This window comes from Maniola jurtina, chromosome 3 (genome assembly GCF_905333055.1).
Source record: "Maniola jurtina chromosome 3, ilManJurt1.1, whole genome shotgun sequence".
Taxonomy (NCBI): Eukaryota; Metazoa; Arthropoda; class Insecta; order Lepidoptera; family Nymphalidae; genus Maniola; species Maniola jurtina.
Window position 1 is genome coordinate 11,969,353 of NC_060031.1, and position 15,516 is coordinate 11,984,868.

General features: G+C 33.4%; 3 protein-coding genes and 2 long non-coding RNA genes across 7 annotated transcripts in view; 2 read left to right on the forward strand and 3 right to left on the reverse strand.

Moving 5' to 3' along the window:
* Positions 1–1,235, forward strand: part of LOC123881170 — a 17,194-nt gene extending 15,959 nt beyond the window's left edge. Inside the window, exon 3 of the long non-coding RNA XR_006799426.1 lies at positions 582–1,235. This is a non-coding gene — a long non-coding RNA (uncharacterized LOC123881170). The remainder of the gene's footprint in view (positions 1–581) is intronic.
* LOC123881169 (troponin C, isoallergen Bla g 6.0101-like) overlaps positions 1–3,295 on the reverse strand; it is a 21,830-nt gene extending 18,535 nt beyond the window's left edge. Inside the window, exon 1 of the mRNA XM_045929798.1 lies at positions 3,153–3,295. Within this exon, the coding sequence (XP_045785754.1) occupies positions 3,153–3,155 (3 nt within the window). The 5' untranslated portion in view covers positions 3,156–3,295. The remainder of the gene's footprint in view (positions 1–3,152) is intronic.
* Positions 1–12,942, reverse strand: part of LOC123881167 (troponin C, isoallergen Bla g 6.0101-like) — a 20,054-nt gene extending 7,112 nt beyond the window's left edge. Inside the window, exons 1-3 of one of the 3 annotated variants that reach the window (XM_045929795.1) lie at positions 12,905–12,942; positions 2,035–2,062; positions 1,478–1,621 (exon numbers count right to left, since the gene is read on the reverse strand). In XM_045929795.1, coding sequence (XP_045785751.1) covers positions 1,478–1,621; positions 2,035–2,062; positions 12,905–12,907 — 175 coding nt within the window. In that variant the 5' untranslated portion in view covers positions 12,908–12,942. Of the gene's footprint in view, positions 1–1,477; positions 1,622–2,034; positions 2,102–3,152; positions 3,290–12,904 lie in introns of those variants that run through there. The other 2 variants (XM_045929793.1, XM_045929792.1) reach the window with 2 other exon arrangements.
* On the forward strand, positions 4,395–14,992 carry LOC123881171. Its single transcript, XR_006799427.1, has 3 exons — positions 4,395–4,408; positions 7,955–7,957; positions 13,620–14,992. It is a non-coding gene; the product is annotated as an uncharacterized LOC123881171 (long non-coding RNA).
* Positions 8,287–13,043, reverse strand: LOC123881168 (troponin C, isoallergen Bla g 6.0101-like). Its single transcript, XM_045929796.1, has 6 exons — positions 12,905–13,043; positions 11,711–11,738; positions 11,075–11,218; positions 9,655–9,774; positions 9,139–9,270; positions 8,287–8,534 (listed from the first exon to the last, which is right to left on the reverse strand). The coding sequence occupies exons 1-6, from the start codon at positions 12,905–12,907 to the stop codon at positions 8,500–8,502; spliced, it is 462 nt and encodes a 153-aa protein (XP_045785752.1). The 5' UTR covers positions 12,908–13,043; the 3' UTR covers positions 8,287–8,499.
* Positions 14,993–15,516: the final 524 nt, after the last annotated feature.

The following is a 15,516-nucleotide window of genomic DNA, read 5'->3' on the forward strand; positions in this document are numbered from 1 at the left end:
CAAGTGTAAATTAAAAATTTATAACACCCCCGACGATCCAAAGTATTTGAGTTTTCCAAAACATCATTTTCAAAACTTCAAAATAAATAATTATGTATTTAGGCAACGTCCATATTGACAGCTTGACATTTGTCTATTGACATAATATTATGAAACTAACGGTTATCTAACCTTCTTTTCTACAAGAAAACTAGAAAAGAGCTGATAACTCTTAAACGGCTGAACCAATTTTTTTAGATTATAGCTAAGAACACTCTCGATCAAGCCACCTTTCAAACAAAAAAATCTAAATTAAAATCGGTTCATTCGTTTAGGCGCTACGATGCCACAGACAGATACACAGATACACAGATACACACGTCAAACTTATAACACCCTTCTTTTTGGGTCGGGGGTTAAAAACAGCTTATATTGTGTAGAGCGAAAGCAAAAGTTTACTGAACTTAAAAATGAACTGAAGTTGGGTTTTGTGCCCAACTTGTCTTTGAGCTTCATCATAATATAAAAGTGGATTTTGTGACCTATAGTAAAAAGATAAAGTATTTTCAAACTTATCGTGACGAAATTACACTTGGAATGAGTTTCAATTAATCTCTTTGATAATTATTATTTGTCGACGAGCCAAATCGGTCAATTAGTCTTAATTATAAAAGCTCATAGATTTGAAAGTTGTATAATCTGACTGAAATATGTGTTTTACGCCAGCAAGTCTGTTGACATTAAACGCTGCTTATTGCTTGTCGTAACTATTTATTCAAGGGGAATTTCCTAATACATAATTATCATCAGACATTCTATTCAAGGAAGTACTACAGTACCATAATAGATTTACTGGTATTCTAATTATATAATTTGAATTTTACCACTATGACATGCTCTTTGGTTATAAGGGCTCATGCTATTTGGATATTACCTACTTATATCATACTTGCTTCTTCAAACAAGCGTAATACTTGTGCTAGAATGTGTGCAATAAATGAATTTGAAACCTACGATATTTTGGATTTCAAATCGCCCACTGACCAACAATTTAGCTAGAAAAGTAACAAATTAAAAGTAACAAAATAATTCAATGTTTAAACAATCCAATGTACTAGACGTTAGAGGTTGTTTGAAATACTAATTTTATGAGGTATCTACTTTGTTCCCTTGTAAAAGAAAATTGACTTCTTATCACATCACACTAATATGATAAAGGAGAAAGTTTGTATGTGTGTGTGTATGTGTGTATGTTTGTTACTCCTTCACGCAAAAACTACTGGACGGATTGGGCTGAAATTTAGAATGGAGATAGATTATACCCTGAATTAGCACATAGGCTACTTTTTATCCCGGAAAATCAAAGAGTTCCCACGGGAATTTTAAAAAACCTATATCCACGCGAACGAAGTCGTGGGCATCACCTAGTATAATAATAAAAATATATGAATAGGTATATGAAAATATAGATAGTAATAAGTAATAAGTAATAACTAACCGTCCGCGTCCACTTCATCGATGATTTCTTTGAGGATGTCATCTGTGATGGTGTGTCCCAACATCTGGAGGATGGTCCCAACCATCACTGTGCCAATGCAGCCCTTTTTCTCATGATCGAAAACATCGAAGGCCTTCCTGAGAACTGGAAAATAAAAGTTGAATAAAAGTCTCTGTACCTATACTATAAAGATATTAAAGTTAGATAGATGAAGTCTTTATTGCACACAATAACATGAAAAGGAAAACAACACAAAAGGAAGAAAACAGAAAAAAACAATTGTGTGCAAAGGCGGCCTTATTGTTTAGCAAGTTAGCATGTATGTAAAGGGTGATCTCCGAAAAAATTGATCCCAATGTGAAAGTTATTTCGTAGAGAGATACATTAATATTGAATTGCATGCGTCTTTTGTGGCTCTAACACCAATTTCGATCACCTACTTAGAAGTTGTTTAATCTATTTTAGCTTGCTTCAGGATATCGTTTAAATCCATGGATGGTTATTGTTAATTAAACAAACAAAATAGCCATTACATATTTAAATAATGAGATACTTACTGGCGATCTGGTCTTTGTCTAGTTCATCCTGAAAACGTGAAAATTTCAACATGAAAATTCAGTAATGAATATATTATTTGATATAATGACTATTATAATTAATCCCTCAATGGCAATAAGCAAAAAATTAAAAATAAGAGCTGCAGATTAAAACTCTAGATATCATATTTTTTTTGTTTTTTGAAAATCTGGGTTTTTTGAGCATTTGCATACAACAGACTATTTAATATTTATTATTCACAAAATGTATGGCATAGGAGGGTTTTTATTTAAAATCAAAATTAAATAGTCCTTGATTCATAGTAGGTATTGATAATCGTGACATCATAAATAAATGACATATTATCAATTATACCTAAACATTGGATTAAAATATTATTAAGTACATATTATTATGTCTACTAGGTACTTGTTGTAAGCTTTGAAATTTATAAAAGCGTTATATTCATTCAAAATGCTATTCTATCATCCCATAAGCTTCTCAGTTTTTGAAAACATTTTTTCATTTTTATCCAAATACAAGTTGGCCCTTGACTGCAATCTCACCTTGTGGTAAGTGATAAGATGGTAGCGAGCTAACCTGGAAAGGGTATGGCAGTTTTTATTAAGCCCATACATCTTTGTTATCTACACGGCATCGTACCGGAACGGTGAATCGCTTGGTGGTACCGCTTTGCCGATAGGGTGTTAGCTAGCCACGGCCGTAGCCTCCCACTAGACCATTTAAGAAAGGAAATTATAAAATTCCCTTCTAACCCGGGACCTCCCACTGATAAGACCACCGTGTTCACCACTGCGCCAGGCAGGTCGTCAAACATCGCATAATCAAACACAAATCTTGGCTTTGACTCTTCAATGAAGAATTCATCGACTACATTTTATATCGATGACTCTTCAAAAGTTGAAATAAGAATTGAAATACTTTATCGAATTATTATGATCAGCTCCATATTTTTTTTTAAATTATATATTCTGTGGTAGGCTGCAGTCGCACGTTTGTTGTTAAACACTTCATCGTTAACTTTTACTGTTTTTTTTAATTTGGATAAAATAAAACACTTCAAAATTAATACTAAAATTTCGTGACAGTCACTGCACAAAACACAAAAAATTATTACCATTTTTTTTAATTTAAAAGAACAACGATAGGGTGTAGGCAATGGCGGACCACAATATGAGGAACACGAGCCCTTCCAGCTGTATAAACTGCGCGACTAGTTTCAGGTTCGCGACTATATCACCCAGATTGGCTCGGATTCACTCATTCCACGCAAACCACGAGTAATCGGATTTTGGCTAGGCGATCGCTTTTAAAGTTATTGTTAAGGCTGCAAATACGTTTTGTTGGATTAGGGTGTCCATATTTTAATGGAACCAATTCTATCTCTATTTTATTCTATCTATCTATTCTATTTTTTCTATTTATCTGTATCTAGGTATTTATTCTAGGTATATGAACACGTCCCGTCTTAGGCCACATCTTCACTTTCAATCAGGTATGATTGTGGTCAAGCGCTCGCCTACAATGAATAAAAAAATAAAAATAAAACTAGCTCATGACGACTTCTTCCGCGTGAACTACACAAATTTTATACTTTAAACAATGAAAAAAATCAGTTGTTTACTTAAATCATAATAGCTGTGTGCGTGCCAAATTGCAGCCCGGTCCATTCAGTAGTTTGAGCTGTGCGTTGATAAATCAGTCAGTCAGCCGATCGGTCTCCTTTTTAACCCCGACCCAAAAAAGAGGGGTGTTATAAGTTTTTCGTGTGTATCTGTGTATTTTTTTGTCTGTCTGTGGCATCGTAGCTCCTAAACTAGTGCACCGATTTTAATTTAGTTTTTTTGTTTGAAAGGTGGTTTGATGGAGTGTGTTCTTAGCTATAATCCAAGAAAATTGGTTCAGTCGTTTGAAAGTTATCAGCTGTTTTCTAGTTACTGTAACCTTCACTTGTCGGGGGTGTTATAAATTTTTAATTTACACTTGTATATACCTATTTATATTAACTGTCGCAACTACTTATTTATGGTCAATTTTTAACATTTGACGACACTAAAGTATTTTTAATAGCAATGTTAATTCACATAATTGCAATCCAGTAGGTACCTAAGTTTATTTCAGCGCTAGACTGAAAGAAACAGCATTTCATTTGCAACATATTGAAAATCATTATAACCTGTTAGTGGTAACATGGTGAATTTCGAAATAAAACCTATTTTATAAAATAAAATATTGTCCAGATAAATTACCCCAGAGTTGATTTGGCGCTAAATTAGAATTATCAAACTGGAATATTGTAATGTATCTTGTATGGTATTAAAAAAATGTCCTGGGAACACAAGAGGTTTGGTGAACCAAGAAATGCATTATTACGTGTTCGCTAAACAGGCATCCCATGCGCCGACTACTCATAAGATTCATGATAAATTAATTATTACACATATATTAATTAACACTCCATTGGATCGATGCCATTACACCCTTATATAGTTCAGGGATTTGTCTACCCCGTGTATAAATTTTTGGCATAAATACAAAAGACAGTTCCAACAAATGTTATAAAATCAATTATCGTAGCTCAAAACGTTTGATTGTATTCACGTGTACTGTTATAACCCGTTACTATATCGACCGGAAATATCATACTATCTAAATATTGATTAATTATTGCATTATTCTAATTCAGAATCACAGTAAGTCCACTCTAGCACTGGCAGCTGCAATGGACAGCGTCTACCGCCTACATTATTTCCGTGAATTTATAACACTGGATGAAAATTAATCTCTGGGCTCACTAAACTGTACGTACGAATCAAAATGCTGTCAACGTTATTCCAGAAGCAATTCAGAGCTGGATTGGATCGCTTGAATGGATTGTTATTATAATATTGGAAACCCACTATTAATTTCAAAGTTTTAGTTGGATTACGGTTGAAAAGTTTGCATAGATTGCATAGTTTGCATTGTATTGTGCGTGGTACAAAAGCCAGCAAATAATAGCAGGCTTCGATCACAGTCGTCCATAACACAGGTCTGTACCTACCTTAGGGACATTCGGTTTTCTCTATACTTAATTAATTAGTATAATAATTGTGAATTTACATTTTAATATGCAGAAGATACTTATACATGGATCTTTGTTTTTTTTTTAACAATAAACAATTTATTTAAAAAATAATATTCAAATAGAAATTCCACTTTGCTGACATTGCTCTATCATTATTGCATGCTATTTCACAATCTACGACTACCTATTATGAAAATGAAAATGTAAAAAATTAAAAAATATTAAGTAACCAAATACAGCTTATGCAATTTTTTCTCACTAGGTAATCCTGTGTCGTGGGTACTTAATTCTTACTTACTTACCTTAATGACTACTCTACCTTAATTATGGCGTCGAATTGTAGCTTCCTAGTTTTTCAAAGGCCACTAGAACCAAACGTATAATAAAATGTATGTGGGGTCATGTGTTAATCTTAAAATATTTCTTTCTTGTAAGCTCTGTATAAACGCAAAGTGCTTTTAATTTTAGCAAGGAACATTATAATAATATGAAGCAAAATAAAAATTACAATTTTCTTGAAACAATGTTCAGAAAATCTAAGCCAATAAGGCAAGAAAATCCAAGAGAGGTAAAAATTGGTTTAAGGGTTTAATTTTCTCGACGCCAACCAATCCCGCGGCCGGAAATCGAATTACTTCGACACTCACGAGTATCGATTCCCCGCACGAATATATTCTTCTTTAGGGTTCCGTACCCTAAAAAAGAATAAATTCCTAGACCCTATTACTAAGCCTCCGTCCGTCCGTCCATCCATTTGTCTGTCAGTGAGCTGAATCACATAAGCTGTAATAGGTAGAGAGTTGAAATTCTCACAGTATGTGTATGTGTATTTCTATTGCCGCAATACTTAACAACAAATAATAAAAATTTTAAAAGCCATTTTGAAAAGTATTTTTTTTTTATTTCAAAAAAGTTTCAAAAAAAAATTAAGTGTTATTTCTTGTACGATGGTACGGAACCCTTCATGCGCGAGGCTTACTCGCACTTGACTGATTTTCCTACCATAATTGAATTGGTTTTTAACCAACTACAGAGAGGTAAATTAAATACAATTGTAAATTAAAAATTTATAACACCCCCGAAAAGTGAAGGTTACACTTTACAGTAAATAGAAAAGAGCTGAATAATTTTCAAACAGCTGAACAGATATTCTTGGATTATAGCTAAGAACACTCTCGATCAAGCCACCCTTCAAACAAAAAAAAAAACTAAATTAAAATCGGTTCATTAATTTAGGAGCTACGATGCCACAGACAGATACACAGATACACGCGTCAAACTTATAGCACCCCTCTTTTTGGGTCGGGGGTTAATAAAATAACTTATTAATTTTATCGATCTAAATGTAGAGCAAGTACATAATGTAATTCACTCAAGGGGCAAAATTCGAAGTGTTTTTTAAAACTCAGTGTCGCGTCTCCTTCAAATTGAACCCCTAGTACACGGGTATTCAGTTTCAATCAGACGACTGCAAGATAGCTGTATATTATTTACAATACTTATACGTGCATACGAAGCAATTTTTCTCGCTATAGCGTTGACATACAAAATTACATTTAGAAATGGAATTTACAGCAGAGCGTAGCATATAATATTTTGGAATGTCAAGAATATTTTGCTTGAAAGTAGCAAAGTAGCTCTAAATAAAATATTACTGCAATTGCATCTGACCTCGACGATAAACAAACATTTAGCTTTTTGGATTTATTTTATACCCCGGGTTAGAAAAAGAAGTAGCATTTATGTTTGCATTGATGGATCTGTTGTATAAACCTACTTATTCTACAATTTGTAGTTAAAATTGAACGTTTGTGGTACTAAATTACCCTAATTTTCATTGCTGTAGTCGACTACCATGTAATTTTATTTGAGATACAGTGTTAATTGCGATTTTCCGAGGCTAATTAGTGTTTTAATTAATATGATAATTAAAGGAAATTGGTACCTACTGAATAGTTATGAAACTATTGGATAGAATCAGGCGTTACTTTGCGGAAGTTCATGTTTAGCAAGAAACAGTTAAAAAGTCAAGTAACTTGACAATACAGCATTGTAAAGTCGAAATCTCCTGAGGATGCTCCGGTGTCGGGGCGAAACGTGCGTCGAGAGTAGTGGAAAAGTCTTGTGTGGTGGTGCATGTGAGTGGTGGTGGCAGTGCTTGCTTGGGAACTTGGCTTTATTGCTTGGTTGGGGAGGTAAGCGGTGCTTAGCTTGTAACTGCATGTTTGACCATACAGATTTTTTCTGTTGGCGGATTATAGCAAAATAATTTTTAACTGTTTCTTGCTAATTATGAAACTGTTTTTAATAAATATATAATTATACAGGAGATGAAAAACTACACTTAAATATCACCATAATATATTTTATGGCGTGAGAATTTACAGTTCTTTTCAGCTGTTTACACCGTAGGTACTTAGGGGGTGCGAAAGCATTCCGGGGAAATTAGTACATTACAGGTAAGTAGATACAGAAAATAAATCATTACGTAGCTAGCGATAATGTACTTACTTAACAGGGTTCTCTCCGTCACTTACTCCACACAATCGTAGTCCCAATTTCATTTGAATATTAAGCAACCAAAGTCCATGAAATTTTGCAGACATATTCTAGAAACTAATATCTGTGCCTGTAGTGTTTTAGATTTTTCTAAAAATATGTAGTTTTAAAATTACATGGGCTCAAAGGTTTGTGTGTGAATCTTTAAGACTGCATAACTTTGAAACCGAATATTTTAACGGAAATCTGGAAAACCACAGGCATAGATATTAGTTCCCGGAACGTTTTTACAAAACTCCATAGAGTATGATTGGTTAGTATTCAAATGAGAGACGAACTACGTTTGTATGGAGCGAGTGACGGAGAGACCCCTCTTAAAAAACCTTGGATTGTACTTTGTACATAATTATCTTCTCGTTTCATAAAACTAGGTGGGGTCCACTTTTCTGTACCTGCCCTCCATGGTTCTCAGATCTACGCTCACGAGGTCTAGCCATCACATTCTAGGACGACTTCAAGATTTACTTCAACTGCGACGATTTTGGGTTCGTATAATTCATAATACGGGGGTAAAATAAAATAACAATGAGTTTTATAAATTAATACTGTATTTTTTAATAATATTTTTCACATAAAACAATATGAGGTATGTGACTCTTGTAATATAATTAATGTTTTTATTTTATAATCGTCTACGTGTACACTTATGCCTTTTTGGTTCGAAGAAGATCTGATTCTTTATTAAATTTCTTCAAAAACAAGAAAACAGTTAACATTTCAAAATGGAATCATAAAATAAACTTTATTATAAATATTATATTTAAAAAAAACCAAGATGGCCTAAGTATATACGGAGAAATAATATCTTAGAACCTAAGTAACAATTCAGATTTGTTTTTCAGTCGTCTCCTCCGGTCATGACCTCCATAAATTCTGGAAACAAATGAAAAAAATGCTTATAGATGTTTTCTTGAGGTTCATATTCTTATTTTATTATTAGACTTTTATGTGGCAGGTTTTTTATTATTCAGATTCATCACTCATCGTACGTTGATGGCAATATCCGCAAGTTCCAACAACAACTGTACAAAATTTCAACACAATCGAATGAAAGATTTGTGAACGCACAGGGTAACAAAGGAACAGACAAATATTAATTCACACTAAAATAACATAAAATGTGAAAGTGTGTGTGTCTGTCCGTCTGTTACCTTATCACGGTTTAGCAACGCAATCAAGACACACGCCAGTGAATCTGTCAAGTTCGAATAAGACAAAAATCAGACCAATCTTTAAGTTTGGCACAAAAATAACTTGTATCTTAGAGAAGGATGCCAGTTATTTTTGTGGATGTAATAAGTCTGTTATGAAGGGTATAGACAAGGAGTAGGATAGTTTAATTGAATAAAAATATTTTGAATAGGATTTCAATTCCAGAAAATTAAAGAGCCCCTACAAAATCGAAATCTACTGGAGTGAAGTAGCGGGTATCAACTAGTTTTTATACAAATATAACAAGATAATATGATATACGTACCATCGAAGTCAACTGTTCCAGAGCCGTCGGAGTCAATTTCCTCAATCATCATGTCCAACTCTGCGGGGCTGATCTTGTCGTCGAGCTCTCTGAGGATCTCTCGGAGAACAGCCGTTGTGATGTAACCGTTACCTGGAAGAAACTTTTTGAGTAAGATAGGTACTTAAAATTATATATTTTTCTCTCTTCTTATAGAGAAAGAAGAGGGAGAGAGAGTTTCATAAGAAGTTCAAACCCACCACGTTACTCAGTGAGCATTGGCGAGTAGGTAGGTACATATTATAAAGCTGGATATCCATTACGATCGAAAACTTTAAGCTTCCGTGCTATTCGATCTCTCTAAAATAAGTGCCTACTCAGGTTCTTGTAAAACAGTTCAACAAAGAAAAGCATGGTCTGTGTGCCTTCAAAGCGTCCGAATGTCAATTACAAGAAGAAATTTTTTTTTCTTAAGAAATTGCCCTAAATAGAAGGTCCACTTTAGGACTTCAAGAACTTAAAATATTTTTTCAGTACCTTCCTTATCATATAAACGGAATGCTTCCTTCAGTTCAGCTTGCATGGCCTCTGCATCTTCCTCAACCATGAACCTAGATGCTAAAGTCACGAACTCCTCAAACTCCAGCTCGCCGGAACCTGAAATTGATAACCATTGATAAATATATTTTATCTAATATCTAGCAATCAAACAGACAAACTTTCGCTTTTATGATATTAGTATATAAGTGTGCATTAGAAAATAATGCACCTATTGTATATGGAGAGACTGGACTTTGTCGATCGATATCATCTAAATACTACAAATTAATTTCAAACGCGGCTGGAGAGTTTCTATCATTTATTAGTAGGAAATTAATCGTCAATCAAGATCGAAAGCATAAATCATTGTTATGTCGCCGAATTAACAGGAATTTAATACCGCAACGTGAACTGCAAATGGTCAATATTTCATTTGGTGCGCTGGCATGACATAACTCTATCATCACTACATAATAAGTCATCTATACTAATAAATAAAATTGGAGTGTCTGTCTGTAATTTCGAAATAACTACCGCATATTAAGGTTATATAGTTATTTGAACGATACTATAACTGAATCACACGTTTTTAAAATTTTTGTCTGTCTGTCTGTCTGTCTGTCTGTCTGTTTGAAAAGGCTAATCTTGGGAACGACTGAACCGATTTTGACGGGATTTTCACAGACAAGTAGAGAATTGACCAGGAAGTAAAATAGGCTACTTTTTTAACCGACTTTCAAAAAGGGAGTTGTGTTTTTCTACCTATGTACACCGAAATCTCCGAGATTTCTAAACCGATTTGCGTCATTTCTTTTTTAATCGATAGAGGAACTTTGCGACATTGTTTCATAAAAAATTTGGAGTCCTACTCCTCAATCCTGATGCTGCAGGTGATCTGACCAATCCACGCGGGCGAAGCTGCGGGCATCAGCTAGTTAGTCATAGATATAGCAAAATGAAGTAGCTATACATACATATTTCTTTGTAAATATTTTTTGTATAATGACTGCTAGCTAATGATGCCCACGACGTGGATGTAGGTTTTTTTTATAATCCCGTGAGAATTCTTTGCTTTTCCGGTGTAAAATGTTGCATAGACAACTTTTTACCGGAAAATATATCGATATGAACGATTTCCAGGACGTACCTCTCTACTTATTGAATTTCATATAAGTCGTTTAACCGGATGAGCCTTTAAGAATCCTGTGCGATCTCTTTGATTAATTATTATTATCCGTAATAAAAAGTAGCCGTTGTTTGTCCCTGGGATTTAGCAAAATTGGATTACCTCATCATAAATCGGTTAAACTGTGGTGTGGTGACCGGCAGACAGACAAACATACATACACACTTTGGCTCTTATAATATATTAGTATGGTATTATAGCAGAAGCATAGATATTTCAAAACTGACTAACCATCCGCATCCACTTCATCGATGATTTCTTTGAGGATGTCATCTGTGATGGTGTGTCCCAACATCTGGAGGATGGTCCCAACCATCACTGTGCCAATGCAGCCCTTTTTCTCATGGTCAAAAGCCTCGAAGGCCTTTTTGAGAACTGGAAAATAAGTTAATTCAAAATATAATAAATATTAAAATATAAATCAAGTCCTGGTAAATCTACGAGGAAAAGTTTTCAAAAGTTCATAAATATCTCATTACTTAATCACTAGATAATACTGAAAGTTTTAAGAATAGAAAAACTAATGATTACAATAAGTTAAAAGAATTTATATTTGCGTTAAGATTTTTATAAATAATACTATGTTTAAATAATACTAATTAACTTTTGATATTTTATCTTTTTCTTAGGTCTTTGTTGATTTTAAATTAAGATTAATGCAAAAGTGAGTGAAAAGTTTGATAATGCATAGTTTCACAATCAAATAAACACATCACAATTATTATTAGTGCAATCCTATTCTAGTCTTTTGTACAACTGAAATTGTGTCAAAAAAAGATATTTGTATTGAGCTATATCAATTATATTTTCATATGATAATATGAAACCATTCGAATAGGTTAATAAATAATTCAATGAGATACGTACTGATAAGCTGGTCTTTGTTGAGTTCTTCCTGTAAACATAAAAGTTTCAGCATTTAAAATTGGTACCTAATAAACATTTCTACGAATAAATATACTCAGTATAATAAACTGGTGATGCTCGTAGTTTGATATAATAATTATTATAATTGAACCACTGAATAATTTAACGAAAATAACAAAAACAGCTGTAAATAGAAACGGTAGATTCGAACTTTTTAATTTCAAAATAATAGAGCTTGCACTTAGCGATGGGAAACAATGTGGAAAACTTTCAAAAACTAGCAAAATTTTTAAAATTAAAAAAGACTAGGTACATTTTATTAATTCACAATTTTTATAAAATACAAACAACAATTTTAGGATATAATGAAGTTATAAAATTATCATGACTAATAATTGTGAGACCACTAATAAGGTACGGAACTAAGTAAACTACGGGACGGAATTCTAACTTTATGAGTGTGCTGATACGCACTTAACCGGATTTTTCAAATGAATTTCATAGAAGCGTTATTTAAATGCTGGTTGTAAACCATTAATTTTTGATTACCATAAAAAAATCTACTTAGTGAGAAATCGATACAAACATTTTTATGCAGTTTAAAAAGTTCACATGGAGTGTCCTGTAATTAATATATTCATTGAAAATAGCCAATTGGCCAAAATATTGTTAGCGTACTCGTTACATGCGACGTTGTCATGCCGTTTCGTTATTTGTAGCCACTGAAGCTAGAAATTATAGCGAAGAATTCGTAGTATAGTGTGCCCACACATTTATTCATATTTTCAAAACAAAACCAACTTTATAATAACTTTGTTAAATTAAAGAATGGAAAATCCGATGGCACACTTAAAACAGTAAACCTTTTCCTGTATTTGCCCTAATAATAGAAAACTATGGTAATTAAGAAATAGTCGTGTTTTATTTTCATTGCTTCAATATTTTTAAAAAAGTTGACAGAAGAATTTCAATAATTTAGCTGTCGGTAGGTCGTGAACCACTAACACACCAGAACGTTTTAAATCAAACATTATATGCTCATATTTTCGAGTAAGTCGCAATTGCATGTTTACCCTTAAACACTTTATCATAAGTTGCATTAATTATATTAATTGTTCCCAGTTTAATTTAAATATAATTAAAGCACTTGAAAATATTAATACAAACACTTCACAAAACACAAAAAAATATTACCATTGTATGAATTTAAAAGAATAGAGAGAGGTAGTAGGCAATGCCGAACCACAATACAAGGAACACAAGCCCTTTCAACTGTATAAACTGAGCGACTAGTTTAATACGCGCAACTATGTCGCCCAGGTTGGCTCGGATTCATTCATCCCGCACAAACTACAATTAATCTGATTTTGGCCACGCATTCTCTTTTAAAAGTTATTGTTAAGGTCGCAATATGTTGTCTTGGGTTAGGGTTTCCATATTTTGCTGGAGCCAATGAAAATTAGCATTCTCGAGAATCTATCTAACTAACCCATACTATCCATATCTACCAACATAATAAAATATACATTCTCTTCTCCTTCTATACATATTTGATTCTTTTTCTTATGTGTACTACATTTCATTTCGGAATACCAAGAATATAAGAGTTCCCACAGGACTTTGGAAACTCAAAACGTATGCGGACGAAATTGTGGGCATCGTAAAGTAATAAATTAAAACTATAGCAGGTGAGATTGTAGAAGAGGATTAAGAATAAAATTATAAGACTTCTGAGTTTCAATATTTATTCAATAGCTTCGTCAATTTATCGTAGAAATTGTTTTGGGGGACGATATCCCGTCAGAATAATACTCACAGATATGATATTATGTCGATGCAAATTAAAATTAAAATCCTACATTCCTAGTAATTATGTAATTTGATGTTATTTCTATTTGAAGTTTTCCAGTGATTTTTAATCACGATCAAGTTCCTTGCAAGTTTTCCTAGAAGCCAGGGTACAGAAACTTTGTTAGATGTTTATCCCTGCAACTTGCAAGAGCCTTCTTGAATCACACTAACTGCAGTATTGTCGGTTTTACAGGAAAGCTGAGGAAAGTTCAAATTAAAACTAGCACAAAAACAGTAAATAGCATATCTGATCACAAATCTCGACGAGATATTAACCATTGAAATTTCCTACCATTTTTGTGCTTATCATAATCTGAACTAAGGTTTTGATATCATTTGTTTTCCTGTGTGTTGGATGTGTTCTGTATCTTATCATCTGTATGGATATTATGTATTCTCAATTTAATTTATTCAAAGGTATGTGAAACTGAAAACCCGCAATGAGCCTTCTGAGAGGAGATCCATACTCAGCAGTGAGCGGGCAATGGGTTGATCTTGATGATGATGCTGATAATCTAAACTTTAAACAACTCTCCTGTAAAATGTATAATTGTGTAATTAGTGCAATCGTAAATTAAGCCCTGGATATAATATTTTTTTTTGTAATGTGTCTAGTTCATGAACAATATACGATTCCGTGTAGAAACCAAAGGGGTAGGTATGGGTTTAATAACAACTGCCATACCATTTCCAGGCTAGCCCACTTACATATACTGCATCATCACTTACCAACAGGTGAGATTGCAGTCAAGGGCTAACTTGTATCAGAATAAATAAATAATAAAAATATTTATTGTTAGTTTATTAGTTTACTCCAGCACTAGATTGGAACGGATAACCGGCAATGTTATCCAATCTTTAACTGTCCATAAATGATCTAAATTGCTCTTTACATTAAAAACGCTGTTGTATCGTTGTCCTTACACCTTGCCTAACATAATTCCATAGTGTTCCAGTGTTATATTGGATCACTGCACTGGAAACAATAATGTGTCTTGGGAATACAGGTCGTTTGGTTAACCGAAAGATACACCTTTGGTGTCGAACAAACAAGTAGGTAGGTCATACTTAGTACCCATTCGCTTTATATTTATTACATAAATTAATTAACACTCCATTGGATAAATGCCATTACACCCTAATATAGTTCAGGGTTTTGTTTTGCCCGTCTATAATTAACTATTTTTGGCATAAACATAAAAGACAGTTCCGACAAATGTTGTAAAATCAATTAAGTAAATGAAATCATGACGTTGGATAGTTTCCATGTGTAGCGATAGGTACAAGATACAAATCGTTATATTGATCAAAATACCATCGAAGTTGGGGTTGATAGATCGTAACATAGGTATTCCAATTTTTTTTTACTGCGTGATAGGCTTGCGCTTAAAGACAAGCTTAAAAAGCAATGGAGGTCTAGGTTAGAGTCAAAAAATCAAAATCATTTATTCAAAATTGGTGCTATTGTACGTTGAAACGTGCCCAAGTCTGAGAAGAAGCCTATTCACTCTTGGTTTGAAGTTGAAGGTATTTAGTTTATGCGTGGCAGGAAATATGGACGCTGGAAGGCCATTCCACACCTTAGCGGTTCGGATTAGAAACGTCAAGAAGATACGTCGTGTGAATAAATTGAATGTCGACACATAAGGATGCCAAAGTTCACGGTTTTTCACTGTCCTGTGGTAGAGTTGTGAAGGAGAACTAAGTTTGTTAAGTTCTGTCTATCTAAGCATATCTGTTATCTGATACAATTGTAAATTAAAAATTTATAACAATAACACCCCCGACAAGTGCCGTAATTACAGTTACAGTTACAGTAATTAGAAAAGAACTGATAACCTTTCAAACGACAGTACCGATTTTCTTGGATTATAGCTAAGAACACTCTTGATCAAGCCACCTTTTAAACAAAAAAACTAAATTAAAATCGGTTCATTAGTTTAGGAGCTACGATG

Excerpts from the sequence above, each read along its gene's own strand:
- LOC123881168 (XM_045929796.1), bottom strand. Across the intron at positions 11,219-11,710 it reads CAACAAAGACCAGCTTATCA|TTCTCAAAAAGGCCTTCGAG; the intron begins GTACGTATCTCA and ends CTTATTTTCCAG. Across the intron at positions 8,535-9,138 it reads TGGAACAGTTGACTTCGATG|AATTTATGGAGGTCATGACC; the intron begins GTACGTATATCA and ends ATTTGTTTCCAG.